This window comes from Xyrauchen texanus, chromosome 21, assembly GCF_025860055.1.
Source record: "Xyrauchen texanus isolate HMW12.3.18 chromosome 21, RBS_HiC_50CHRs, whole genome shotgun sequence".
Classification (NCBI taxonomy): Eukaryota; Metazoa; Chordata; class Actinopteri; order Cypriniformes; family Catostomidae; genus Xyrauchen; species Xyrauchen texanus.
In genome coordinates this window covers 20,071,273-20,086,512 of record NC_068296.1, presented here as the reverse complement: position 1 = coordinate 20,086,512, position 15,240 = coordinate 20,071,273, and the positions used below count along the sequence as shown (strand labels likewise).

At 40.0% G+C, this 15,240-nt stretch overlaps 1 protein-coding gene across 9 annotated transcripts in view; it reads left to right on the top strand.

The window, feature by feature from the left end:
• LOC127661401 (myocyte-specific enhancer factor 2A-like) overlaps positions 1-15,240 on the top strand; it is a 145,710-nt gene that overhangs the window by 116,105 nt on the left and 14,365 nt on the right. For 6 of the 9 annotated variants that reach the window (XM_052152071.1, XM_052152072.1, XM_052152070.1 and 3 more), the window contains one exon: positions 15,022-15,209. In XM_052152071.1, the coding sequence (XP_052008031.1) occupies positions 15,022-15,209 (188 nt within the window). The remainder of the gene's footprint in view (positions 1-15,021; positions 15,210-15,240) is intronic. The other 3 variants (XM_052152073.1, XM_052152079.1, XM_052152077.1) reach the window with 1 other exon arrangement.

The following is a 15,240-nucleotide window of genomic DNA, read 5'->3' as shown; positions in this document are numbered from 1 at the left end:
TCACCCAAAAATGTTGAAACACAAAAACTCAGTCACCATTTACTTTCTTTGAATCTTTTTTTCTATACAATAAAAGTTAATAGTGACTAAGACTAATCATTCTGCCTAACATCTCCAAAGAAGAAAAAAAAGTAATATGGGGTTTGAACAACATGAGGATGAGTAAATAATGATAGATTTGTTATTTTTCCAGCAATGATATTACAATTATTATTCAAAGAAAACCTCAAAAGTTGTGACACAGTCCTGCATTTCCCACTCAGATGGACGAACGTTAAGCTATTTTAGTGGTGTTGTGTCTAACTGACTTGTTGGTTTGGTAGGTGATGGGAGGCGTATTATTGAGCGGGTGTAAACAGTCATGTGATGACTGAAAATGGCGGCAGCTGCAAGCTTCTCTGCCCTGCTTCATGTGTGTGTATATACACTGTCAAATCACCAAGGACACGCACAAGGTCATGTGTCCAGCTGTTCCGCCCTGACAGTTACAAATACAAGGGTTGCCTTCACTCTCTAGTGGGCTGCTCTGTCTATGTCAGCGGAGAAGCAGGGCTACTTTTTCAACATTACAAAGCACCCCAGCACAAGATTATGACTGCTAGAACAACAGGGTATGAGATTCATGTTCTCTCACTCTCACATGAACTTGAAGGCTCCTCCTGCCCTCATTTGCAGTTTTTTCTTGAAAAACATAAAGAATTACTCCGGTGGTAGGCATACAGAGGATTTGGCCTGTTTCACATTCAATGCATTAAGCAAAAGCAGGTGTGCTTAGAGCTTTTACACTGATAGAGTTTCTGCTGCGTAACTGTGCTGCCCAGAAAGTGATTCCTGAGATACTACATTAACTATTTAGTAAATTCTAGACTGATGTCATTGTGAAATCTGGTTTACTTGAGGAGTTCGATGACATTTACATCCAAATGGTAATGAATCTACACAGAACAGAACCCAAACCCCAAAGTGTATCAACAGTCTTGCATCAAGACCGATAGACGTCTTTTTAAAATGTATTTTTTACATTTACATTTAGTCACTTAGCCCGCTTTTATCCAAAGTGATATACAAAGGATTATAAACAATTTAAGTAGTCAACTTCATTTTTATGTTGCTTCATAGAAGCCTTCAGTATATTGCAAGAGAGCATATTGATTAATAGGTTAATAGAGCATTATCTGAGTGTTAGCAGAAATGATCTCGGCGCTCTTTTTACTTGCAGCTATGCTTCTGCTACACAGCACAGTGCTGCATATGTGCACACTGTTAAAGCTCCAACCTGTTAATATGGGTGGGGAAATAAACGTGCAGTGTGAAACAGGCCTTAGTCTTAGTGTAGGGGCATAATTGAGCAGGAAGAGGTTCCTTTGTGTCTCTGTATTTGTGTTGTCTGGTGTACAAAACCGTTAACTGTGTTCCAGCAGCTGATTCAGACAGGCAGGTAAACAAACTCAACATTTCCTTTAAGATCTCAGCCCCCTGCCTCCATCCCTCCTATCCCCCTTGAGTTTCCTTCCCCCAATTGACAGGTGCATCTGTTTTCCTGGTACTCTGGCTGTCCTTTTACAGCTGGTGTAAGCCTGCTAAATGTCTAACCCAGCAAAACCCTGAATAGCATTCGGACCATGACATCCCTCTAATACTGTTGTGCACAATGACCAGGCAACCTGTCATGACCATTCTGTGGTGGTGAGAGGCAGAGACAGGTGGGATTTAACCATCTTTTTGCCAACACACACACACACACACACACACACACACACACACACACACACACACACACACACACACACACACTTACACACAGAAATTAGCTAACTATGTGTAAAGTGACTTACATGATTGAATGTGCACAGTGAGACAAAATATCAGCTTTTGAGTCTCATATGAGGTAATGTATAACACTCTATGGTATTCCATACTGTACCTCTGTGCATATTTTCATAGACATTGTAACATGGTGCAAAATTCATTGGCATTATGCACCCAGTGCCTTTCGTTCACGTTAGCGAAGTCTTAATAATTGGCAGAAATTTACGAGCCAGTACCCACTAACAAAGTCTCCTTGGTAAAATATACACTAGTTTTGCGACTCATGAGTATGAGAGTATTTTAATAGCATCTCTGATATAGACTACAGTAGTAAAAATAAAGTTAGTTTTGGTAAGTCAGATTCATTTTCTTGAATAAGTTGAAACTTTCAGTTTTGGATTAATCAGTTTTCAACAACCACATTTGACTCAAAGATTACATTTCTAAGAACTTGACACAAATATTTTAAAAGATTTCTCATTTTAACACCTCGGACAACCTTATTTGTCAATAACCCATAAGCATTGTAACAACCCCCCCCCCAATTGACCACTGCTTACAACTAACATATTTTGTGCATAATTCACATTGAGTTGTTATGTGTTAATTTTCTGTTGTTCAACTCTGTTGGTGGGGTAGTTTTGGGTGGATGACTGAAAAATACACCTTAATGAAGCATATTTTGTCCAACTGCAATTAATCATAATTAACTAAATAAAAAAAATGTACAAAATATTTTCATTGTTTGACAGCCCTAATTTTTTGCAAATAAAGGAAAATGATTAAATAGCATTCTTTTTTTAGTGAAAAACATTTGAAAATGTGCCTTGAGTATTTTAATTAAGTTTTTACTAAGGATGCTATTATTATTATACGATATTATTGGTCAATTACTAACCAAAAATAAGAACAATGAAACATAATATTTTTTCTGTTTTATTCTAAAAAAATACCTACCTAAATAAATGAAAACCAGAAAAGAAAAAAAGAAAATTATGTCAAAGAAATGCTTGCAATATGATTTTTTAATGTAGAAGTAAGATCTTGTTTATTTTATTATTAGTTATTTTGCTAAGAACTGCTAAAGCAGAAGCACAAAAATGTTTAAGAAGTGCAAAATAATCTCTTTTATTTATATCAGTTGTCATGTTAATTAATTCATAAATTTTTTGTTATATTTAATTTTGGCTCTAATTTAATAGTAAAAATAATATTGAGATATTTATTGAATGTTATGAAAAGGCTTACAAATATCAAGGTATATTTTTCTAGATATATCTCTTGCACTAGACATTAGCATGTTTAAAGTGCTGATATAAAAAGGCACACTAACCAGTGTGTGTGTGGGGCAGGAATTGGATGTACAGCTCCTAGTTGGCAGTGCTATTATGGGGTGTGGCGAGGAGCGTGTGTCCAAGGGTCTCAAGCCTTTGGCTCCCTAGTCACATAGTGCAGCTGTTGTTTGTACCAAACAGCCCAGACCAGCGTGGCTGCCTTGGAGAGGAACCACTTCAGTGCTCCTGTCAGATGGCCATTCCTTGCATACCTTTGATTTTTCACAAGCAGAAGGCACTGGGAAAGCAGAGCAGAGCCAGGAGGAATTAATCTTGCGACACACTTCCTCTGCTCTCTGCCCTGTGTAGAGCGACCTCATATTGGCCTGTTCAAAGGAATGCTCTGATCACCATTTAAGCCAAAGGAATGATGAAGAGCATCCAATTGTTAATCCAAGCACTCACCGGCTCTCCACTTCAGGGAAAGAAAGCTTTTTCTTCGTGTTGACATGCCCAGCTGGGGTGCAAATTAATCTTTTTGTTTGTCAAATATCAAGCTCTTTTCAAAGCTTGATTCGTTTCTCTTTTGAAGCAGTTTGGTGTGTTACCGAACTGTGTATAGTTGCTGGAGGACAAAATAACTCATCAACACTCTGGAACAAAATGGCTTAGTTTCCTCTCAGAGTTCTCCTGATATGGTAGAACAGCATGGTTTCAAAAGAATGTTTTGTTTCGGATCATCTTCGTTTCAGATTTTATTTTGTTGACTTGTGTGGGGACCAGCAGGCCTAGTTTCTGTCAATTCAGTCAGATCCTATTGTTGACTAACAAATCATGGCACAGTTTTCTATTGACACAAGAAAAATTCTCTTCCCACATGGTGTAATTTTTAAACCAAACCCAGCCTTTAGCAGTCATTATACTAATTATAACACTTGAGCAATCCAGACGCTTACAGCTGCACTTAGACACAAGTTTAGTCTAACTGTGAATTTACCATTTTCTTGGCATAAATTGAGCCCTACATTCTCTCCTTTTGACTTAGTTTTTAGCACAAATATACAGTGTATTGATTTAATGTCCTACAAGAGCTCATGTACTGCCCCAATATTAGTTGTATATTTGATATACAGTTGGATGATTGCCTTTCTGATATCTGAAAGGTCAAACGTTTAGTACAGGGGTGCCCAATACGTCAGTCGCAATCTACCAGTCGATCGCAAAGGCAATGCTGGTAGATCGCACAAAATTTAAATGTACTTTCGTTCAGTTTTAATACAAATAAATATAATGTCTTTCCTTCTTTTAGTTTCTGTCTGACTTGCACTTGACGAGTAAATATTGACTAGGCGAGATTTTTGTTTATTCAGTTGCCATGACAACTAGGTTTGCGCATATGCGCCTTCCAAGGGCTTCTGAGAACAGAGTGCGAAATTGCGATGCTAGCAGTATTTGAGACCTGCTGCCAGCAGCTACTGCCCGGATTATGCAAAACTGTGATTCCATTCAGTGCAAGTCATCAGAATAAGGTAAATGCCCTGGCTATTGTAATCTATTGTGCTGTAGGTGTTTTGGGTTTAGTTTTAAACTGAATGATATCAACATTGAACATTATTATATATTTTTTTATTAAATAGAAGATGAATTCCATGTAGGGATACATGCAGTAGTCCCAACAAGCATTTTCTTTTTTAAATGAAACTGTGTTTTTTTTTAGTTGGTAGATCTTATTGATTTGGTCATTTAAAAGTAGATCATCACGCAAAAAAGTGTGGGCACCCCTGGTTTAGTACATTCTAGGTCAGAATGAGGCAACTAGCAGCACTAGCTACGATGGTGACGAAGTTGGTCTTCTTCGAAAACGAAGGACGAACTTCTGTGATTGTGTGTGTGTGTGTGTGTGTGTGTGTGTGTGTGTGTGTGTGTGTGTGTGTGTGTGTGTGTGTGTGAGAAAACGGAATGAAAAAAGCATAGTACAAACCACTTGTGGCTGAAGAGCCCACAGCTCCATAAGTTGAACCTTGATGCTTTGTGTCTCTGGTTGTGTCTCTTTGGAAGGATGCATCCTCTGGAAGTCACATTTGTCAGCCACATACATCATCAAGGCTGTCTTGTTTCAGAAAAGTGAGTAGAACACTTTGAATGCGACCTTCTTTCATGGGAATTCAGAGGATACATGAGGTGTATCCTTCATGGGCACTCACAACCCACAGTTCTTTGCTTCAACAGAAATGTCTAAAACAAATGATGCCAGTTTGCCTGTAAATATGATGTTCAAATGCAAAGAACGTTGATTCCCAAGTTAAAGTATTAGACTAAAAGTACAGCTTTACATCATTATAACTCTCCTAAAATGAATACATTCCTCTCCAAGGGGACTTTGTTTCCTTCTCACTCAAAGCGCTCATGCTTGTTAAAGAGTGGCGTGCAGTCATAGCAACCATGTTACATTCCGTTTCCGTTTGTCCTACGAAGGCCATCTCGTTTAAATGTGGCTTGTTTAAAGGAGGATACTCTGTATACTGCAGTCTTCGAAGGATGCATCCTACCTAGCATGCAGCCTTCCAAACAAGACACAACCTCTTGATTCCTGAGAACATTTTAGGACATCATTGTTTAGTATTGTATATGTATATGTCCCATATACTGTATATATTCAAGCAACAAAGTTACTATTAAAGCTGCTGTCTTTATTCAGTTAGAAATGAAACAATGTCAAGTTTAGTAAACTTAGAACTGATTTTGTCTTGGAATTGCTGAGGTGTGGCTGAAATATTGGAAGAGCAGATCCCACACCTTCAATTAGTGAAATACAATAACATTGGCACTACAAGTAGATGTGTCAAAAACACCTTGTTCAAGTTGACAAGTGCAGGCTCTCAACTTTGCAGATTACACCAAAGTTCACAATGCTTGATTGTGCACGAAGAGGAAGTGATGCAAACTTAATTGTTCCAGAAATACACCATTCTTGTTTTGATGAGCACCAATTAGCAATCTAATGAGCCAATATTTCAAATTCAGTTTTGAGTACGACGCAGCGTGCACAGATGTGCTTTTGGCTGTTCAGCACCTTCCTCAGTTTTTGCATTAAAAACAAGGGGATTGTTGGAGAGAGCTCTGAGTCGTATCTCCATTATGCAATGTGCCTGAAAGCTGCACAGCTTCCTTCATTAATACTGAAGAATTACAGGCTGTTGAGGAGTAATTACAAACCTGTTTGTGTGTCAGAAGAATGTTTTTTCTGAAGAGCGTTTATGTGCCTGTTACTTCACCGCATGTTCAGGTCCACAGCATTTCCCTCCAGTGCGCCTAAAAGATACTACTTTTATTTAGTTCTCATAGAGGCATTATAAATTATATTAAATTTTTGTACAAAAGGGCTCTCCAAGTAAAATATTAATTGGAACTTTCTTGGCACCGGCATTTGGAACTCTCTTCCCAGCTCAAATTGTTCCTGTGCATGGTATATGGAGACAAAACAATATGGCTGGACCCACTAAAGAGGTACTGTTCAGCCTCATCAATTAAGACTATAATTAGAATTTGGACTCTTTCCTCTTAATCTATTAGGGAGGTGAAGCTTTGATTCTGAAATCCATTAGTCTGTTCTCATTCATGCATACTTTGCCCTGTCGAAGACACTACGCTTGCCCAAGATAGCAAAGACTTATTAATCGTTAAGACTTTTCTTGTGCTTTTTTGTCAAAATAGCCTTCCTCTAAAAAGAAAACAAATTATTTGTTTCGTAAAAGCTGGTCATTATGTAACCAAGCTCCCAAAGGATCATGCATTACTCTGAGTGAGAGACTTTAAGACAGTAAGTGGCCCCGGTGAGGTAATAAGGCATCACTTTTCTGTATTCTGATAATTTAGGAATTTTTATGCTTTTGTCATTGTGCTTGGTATGAAAAGATGTGGGACTTACACAGACATGATCTTTCGAGAGTGAGAGGGTGAGGGGGAGGCTGCTAAAAGCTCAGAACCAGAGCAGCTTATGTCTCAGTAGGGCCTCAGTTACACATTCTGGCTCAGAACAGGCACTTTTTTCAGCAATTGGGAGCATTTTAATGTAATGATATCATACTCCCTTCTTTTGATCATTGTCAGAGTAATGTACTGCTGCTGTGCCTTTTTACAGTAATTAGAACATATTTTCCTCCCTCCTGCTACAGGTGCACACACTCCACTTCTCACATACATGTTATATTTCCTGTTAATAAAATAAACATTCTCTGTTCCCGTCAAAAGACACATCTGCAATTTATGTATTATTACTATTTTCCACATTAGAATGATGTCAAAATCTCAATCAGAAGTATGGGTATTATGCAGTATACAAAATGTTTTAAACAAATCTTATATTTTAGCTTCTTCAAACTAGCCACTTTTTGATCTTGGCATACTCTTAACTAACTTCATGAGATAACCACTTTTTAAAGCTGTCTTAAAGGAGTTCCCAAATATCTGCACAACTAATCTATTAAAAAAATATATAAAATTGTGTTTTTTGTAGAGAGAGTCATAGAGTACACAAAGTTTTTTTTTTTTTTTTTTTTTTTGTGTGGATCCAAGTCAGATAGATGATTGAAAGTTAGTTTACATGCACAACTACATTAAGACTTGAGAGATGAAAATGTAGACTTTCTGGGGCGCGTTTCCCAAAAGCATCATTAGACATATATGGTAGCAAGTTCCATTGTTACCAACATAGTTCAACGATTTGGTGTTTCCCAAAACCATAGTTCCAATGAACATTTGCAAACAGCATCGCAAAGTTGTGTTGTTGGAACTAAAGCTCTCCACCAGTGGTTAGAAGCATAGTTCCTTAGTTCCATAGTTCGTCCTAATGGGACAATTATTTTTGACGTGCCCGGCGGGGCGGAGGAGCAGGGTGGAGCAGGTAATACGGCGTCGGGAGGCAAAGGTGCGTCCCGATGCTCTGGTACTGAGAAACAGCTCTGGTGCCGGGGAACAGTCGTGGGGCTGAAGGCGGGGGGTCCGCGTCTAGGATGCCGGGACTGTTGAGGTGTTGCGGTAGAATGCCGTGAGAACTGCATTTGCGGGCCAGATGACCCAGAGACTAAGGAAATAGCTCTTTTATTGAGAATGTGGTACCGGCAAATGAAATAAATTCAAACAAGTATTCTCGCTCCGGAGCGAATGTCTTGGTCTCTGGGTCGATCGTCTCAGGAGCGTCTGGGAGCCTTCCGGGTCCTCGAGGGGGTCCGTGAGACGGGGAGCGTGCACTTGCTGCGGGGCGCTTCATGCATGGGGCTGAGAGATGGGCCCAGGTTGAGGCGGAGCTGCGCATTTATTAGCAACAGGAGGACGCCCTCGGCGAGCAGACGGGGCTTGGCCCTGGGCGGCAGTTTTGCGGCAGGGCAGGATGTTTGAAATTGCCTCCGTCTGATTTTTTACCGTGGAGAACTGCTGGGCGAAGTCTGTCGCTGAAGAGGCTGAACTGGGAGACAGGGGCGTCGAGGAAGCGTGTCTTGTCCGTCTCGCACATCTCGACCAAGTTCTGCCACAGATGACATTCCTGAACCACAAGTGTGGCCATCGCCTGCCCGAGTGACTGCGCTGTGGCCTTCATGGCCCTGAGGGCAAGGTCGGTCGCTGAGCACAGTTCCTGCAGCACGTTGGGATCAGGAAGATCAGCAGATCTTTGAGTGCCTTGGCCTGGTGGACTTGCAGGAGGGCCATGTCATGCAGGGTGGAAGCGGCCTGTCTGGTGGCGCTGTAGGCTTTGGTGGCAAATGATGTCGTCGTCATACAGGCCTTGGAGGGGAGCACAGAGCGACCCCACCAGGTGGCACCGTTCTCGGGGCATAGATGGATCGCAACCGCCCTATCCACCTGGGGAATCACTGTGTACCCGTGGGCCGCTCCGCCGTCGAGGGTAGTGAGAGCGGATGAGGGGCTTTGTGTCGAGTGGAAAGGGGTGCTCTCCATGCAGTCGTCAGCTCATCATGGACCTCCTGGAAGAAAGATTGCCTACATCGCCAGCTGCGTCCTCAATCCAATGGGAAGAAGGAGCGACGCGGGGGGCGGCTGGAATGGCGTACCTTCGGTTCAAGGAAAGCCGCGACCGCAACGTTGCCATGGTCATATTCTCGCAGTGAGAACATGAACCATCCACGAACGCTGCCTCGATGTGATCGCAGCCCAGACACACGAGACAGCGCCTGTGGTCGTCTGAAGCAGAGAGCACTCTACCGCATCCAGGAACTACACAGGGGCGGAAAGGCATATTTATAAAGCCAAAAATAAAGATGCGTCCTAAAAAGGACGTTCAACGCAGCTGTGTATTGCTCTTTTAGAGAAAATCACTCTTTTATAAACTCTTTTAGTTTGCGCTGTCGAAGCGCCTAGGGGCAAACTACACTGCTGTGCAGAGAAGGAGAAAGCTGCTGAAGTGCGCCGTAGATCCAACAGCAGATCACCAGAGGTAAGAGTAACAGGTGTGTGTGTGACTCGCAGCTCACTGCATACACGACCATCGGCTCAGAAGAAAATTTCTGAATGAAACAGACGTATTTCCCCGCCTTCATACCCGCATGTCCGGGGGCAGGACATGCAATTTCTGTCTGCCAGCTTCTCATTGGCCATTTTTCATAGATCAGAGGTATATTCGCAAGAGACCCCTAGTGTTGCTTCTTTGACACAACGTCGACGTGAGCGATAGATTGGGGAACTGGGGTTACATTTTCCCTCTTCCTTGTGCCTGTCAAAAGCCTGGCCGCTGCATTTTGAATAAGCGAAGATGGGAGAGATGATACTGAGAAATGTTAATGTATAATGAGTTACAATAGTCAATATGTGAAGATATAAATGCACGTATAACAGTTTCCAGATCTTTGCCATATAGCATCACCTATAATTTAGAGATAGCTCTAAGTTGGAAAAAACTTGTTTTAATTACAATTTTATTTGTTATTAGATGACACCGAGGTTTTTAACACGGTCAGATGTTATGCACATTTAATGAGATTGAGGTTAGTCTGTTAATAATCACATTGGTTGCCAGAGATGAACCAAAAATAATACATTCCGTTTTATCACTGTTAAGTTGAAGAAAGTTACTTGACAACCAAGACTTAACCTCATCAAGGTAGTGTGTTAGAGAACAAAAAGGTATAAGTATTAACTGTTTTGAAAGGAATGTACAACTCCGTGTCATCAGCATACGAATGATACAATTTTTACCTAACGGGCACATCTATAAAGAAAATAGAATTGGACCGAGAATAGGTCCTTGTAGAACACCACAACATATTGATGCTGATGAGGAAAACAGGTTTCCAATACAGACTGAGAAGGATCTATTGCTTAAATATGATGTATACCACTTCAAGGCTGTACCCTTGATACCCACTTCCTCTTTCAGACACCGTAATAGGATCTCATGATCAATAGTATCAAAAGCATCTGTTAGATCGAGCAGCATAAGACCCACAGTATTACCAGAGTTGACCGATATCATTATGTCAATAAATGCCTTGATCAGAGCAGCCTCTCTGCTGTCATAGGTCCTAAACCCAGATTGAAATGTGTCTATAATATAATTCTCAGTTAAAAACTTTTCGATGAAAACATTCATTTTGAAATAGGCTTATAATTTTTTTAAACGGAAGGATCATAATTAGTTTTTGTGATGAGATGCCACACTACTGCATGTTTAAAACTAGTTGGAACAAGGTTTAACAGCAGCCGAGGAGGAATAGAATCAAAGGGATAATTGACAAGCCTCGTATGAGTAAATATATTTACCAACTGTGCAAGTGAAACAGGTTCAAAATTTGAAAATTACTGAGACTTTGAGGTATCTTTAGAGATTCATACAAAGGTTCTTAATTTTGTTCAAGAAAATTGGCAAAAAATCTTCAAAAGTTATGAATTATCCTCAAGGCAATTTGTGACTAAAGGAGATAACATTGTATTAAACAGAATATTAGGCTTACGGAAATTCTTGCTAATTATATCCAAAAATGTATGCTGAAAATTAGACAAAGATTCCTTTAATATTAAAAAAAAAAAAACTTGCAATTTATCCTTTTTCTATTTTTGTTCCACTTTACGCTGGACTTGTCTAAGGGCACAACTTCATTAGTCTTCCATGGCTGAGAATGATTATTTTGTTTTCTATGCTTAAAAGGAGAAATAAGATCAAGGATGTTTGTACAAATAGAGTTAAATTGATTAATATGCTCTTCTATATTTAAATCAGGAGGCGGCTGATCTGATAAGCAAATATTATCCATAACAACATTTGTAAAAGGAAAGACCAAGGTTAAGACTAGATCAAGAGTATGGCCAAAAGTAAGAGTCAAATTAAAAGAATCCATAAGCTCTAAAAAATCTCTAACCAATAGTTTTGAGGGACAGCACACATGGATATTAAAATCCCCTAGAATAAGAAAATTGTCCATAGTAAGAGATACAAAATCTGAAAATTCTTGATTAAAATCTTTGTTGTATTTTGGGGGCCTATAAATATGTGCATAGAGCATTGGAGAAGTTAGTTCCATTTTACTTAATTGCAACTCAAAGCTTGTATAAGTTTCTGTTGACAATTGGTGACATTTAAAGGGGTCATGACATGAGAAACCAAATTTGCCTTGATCTTTTGGTATATAAGAGGTCTTTGTATCATTAAAACGTCCTGCAAGTTTAATATTTTAAGACGTCCTCCCCATTCTAAACGAATCATTTATTTAATCAAGCTCAAAATACAGCTCGTTCTGGATTCATGGTTAGAAGTGACGTGTCGGTTAGAAGTGACGTAACAGCGTTTGCATATGACCGCCTCCAGCACAAGATAACTACGCTTTAAGCGCAAGACAACTACGCTCATTTCAGTATCGCCGTCGCCTCACAAGTGTTCAGTCGATGGACAGCGAGCTCTGACAGAGACTACTTGTGCACAGGAAAATTACGATGCCACACAGATGTGCTGTTCCTGGCTGTGGTCAAACAAAACCTCTGAATAAGCTGCCGAAAGATCCAGACGTCAGGGAAAAATGGATGCAGTTTATTTTTTGCGGACGTCCCAGTCACGGCAGTGTTAACTTAAGCGTTTGTTCTGTACATTTTAAGGATGACTGTTTTGAGAACAAATCTCAATATGATGCTGGCTTTGCCAGAAAACTGTTGCACAAAGATAAGTCCGTGCCGACTATTCTGGGAACAACGACGACGCAAACTGTAAGTAATCTATTTTAAACTTTAAACTACTTTTTAAAGCGCAATTTCATTCATTATGAATAATCACAGTGTTTTTACTTAGTTTACTTGCATATTGTTCTGGCTGGGGCGTCAATAATTGATACATAGGCACTGACGTTAGCCAATCATAACAGTGGGCGTTAACACTGAAGTCTTAAATGGAAAACGCCCCCAAAACAGACTGTTTGAATCAGAGGATGAGAAACAGGGTGGGAAAAGGTCATAAATCACTAGATTTTAAAAGTTTTTCTTAAAAAAAAATATATTAATACTATAATTGCACCTAAGGGAACATAATAATACAATAAAAAAAACCATGTCATGACCCCTTTAAAACAATTCTTATAAATGTTGCAACACCTCCACCCTGTCCAGAGAGTCTAGGGGAACTAAAAAATTAGCAATTACTGGGAGAAATTTCTGAAAAATGACTCCAGTCCACAGCATCAAGCCAATCTCGGTCACAAACAAAAAGTCAAATTTATGAGATGTAAAATAGTCATTTAAGATTAAAGTTTTATTCGCCAAGGACCTTGTGTTGACTAGAGCCATCTTAACATAGATTAAGTTTTCGGTTTGAGTTTAATCCGATGATTTAGCCCATTCCAGTGGTCTAAGGTTGCAAGGATTTGATCCTCTAGTCCGGGAACGTGATCTCCTCCAAACACTCTGGATCCGGAGCAACAGGGAGTAGCCATGAGCATCTTATCTCCATGGAATCGTTATATAATATTCGCAATGAAGGGAAACTTGAAGCCTCAACCATACTGCAGCCACACTGAGAAGTAGCCGATCGAGTTGCCCAGTCTTTCTTTGTCCTTATTAAAACACCTCCTCGCTTTCTGCATTTTCGGGGCATTTTTTCAACAGTTCAGTCAAAGGAGCTCTACTGGTATAGACAGTAGAAATCCAGGATGGATGAAATTCCAGCCTCTAGTGTCCCGGTGGCCCAGTGTCAACATGGAAGTTTGAGTACTAATAAGTGTTGGCATAGTGCTACCAAATGTCGATAGAGTGCCCAGGGCACATAAAGGCATAGCAAACATACACAAGGACATACACAGACAAATCCAACATATGTAAACAACTGCTAAGACCCAACAGCTTGTCGGCAATCATACTGGCGCCATCTTGGAAATGGACACTATCGTTCATTTTCGTTGAAGATATTCAAACATACAGTGTTATTATAACAGATAAATGTCATATATAAAGAAATAAAAATATATTGGGATGCATTTTAAAACTTTTAACAACTCAAATATTTAAAAGATTGTTTAACTTTCATGGTAATTATGAATGAAAGACATTACAAACAACATCTTTTTTAAAGAGAAAATAAGGCTTGGACTTCATAGTTCTACACTTGTGCACTTGTGACTTGAGAGACATCAGAGGACATGATGACATTTCCGGTAAGGGAACATAGTGAGCAACGATGCTCCCTGGTTTTTACGGTGCATTGTGGGAATTATTAGGGTGCGAATGTTTCAGTGCACTGGAGCAATTTTGCGAATGAGACAGCCCAAAAATGGCTGACTCCCTGATCAGTGCCCTGACTACTGAACTAGGGAACTGATTTTGACATTTAATCAAGCTGCTATTATGTAGAAAAACACACAGAAATGACATTGCACTTTCCTGTATGCACAGTTACAAGCAAATGGAAGTGAAACAGACCTTTTCTCAAAAGCAGACCACTTGTTTGCTTGAAGGCTACTTGTTTAGTTACTCAGCATTTTTCATACTGATGAGAGAAAACATTGAAGACCTTAGGAGCGATTGTACTTTCGTGTTTGAATTCTGGCCAATTGTAATTCCTGTGTTTGTCTATGGAGGTTACACATTGTGTGAGTAAATGACCCATGATTGTTTGTGAATATTTCAGATTGATGTGTGAAGGAACTTACTAACAATGTGCACCAGCAGATGGTAAAAGACATTTTTGTAATCCGCTGATGTTCACATGAATCCCGAGACACACAATATATACAGTACACAGGTGTGAGGTCAGTCAGGTGCAGTCCTGATAGATAAGTCTGTTCTTTCTCACATAATGACATCATTCTCGTACAAGGTTTTCAGTTTTTGTTGTTGATGTTCTGCAGACTGACGTAGTGATTTACAATACATTGTGTCCTCTCACTGAACTTTTTTGGGTCATTGCATCATTTGCTAACATTTAGCATGCTGTTTTTTAATGTACTGTATCCTGTTTATTCTAGATTCAGCAAGAGCAAGTAAAAATGTAAACCAGATGTAAACATACAGTTGACACCCCACCAAAGTTTTTAGATTTCTTCTCCAAAATGGTACTTTAATTGTCTTTGATAATGGTAAATGGCGGCACTCAGTTGTAATGACTTTAGCCATTCCCTTCTTAAAGAGCTCAAGTCACACTACATTTGTTAAACTGAATTGCTTTTCTCATCCTGGGATGCAGAAATACAGTTTTGATGCCACTGTACACCAACACAACCAAAGGCTCATCAATTGTAAAATTTATGTTTTATTTTCGTAAATGTGCGAGATAATTACCAGAGTCTTATTAGAACTTTCCCAGAGGGTTGGGAACACTTAACGTTGCGTGCTATGAGATGCTACGATTGCTGCTGGGAAATGGCATGGTGTCGATTCGACTGAAGGCTGTTGAGGATTGGTCGATTAGAGCGCAATCCCATGATGCTTTATGCCTGTATGTTTGTCTCAGCAGGAAATGGCTTCATTAACCCGAGGGGCTCACCGGGGCTTCTGGGTACACCCAGCGGGAATGGGCTGGGTAAAGTTATGCCTGCCAAGTCACCACCACCACCGGGGGGCAACATGGGCATCGGCAGCCGCAAGCCAGACTTGAGAGTTGTCATTCCCCCATCCAGCAAGGGCATGATGCCACCTCTGGTGAGTTTGAAAAACTACACCAAACTACATC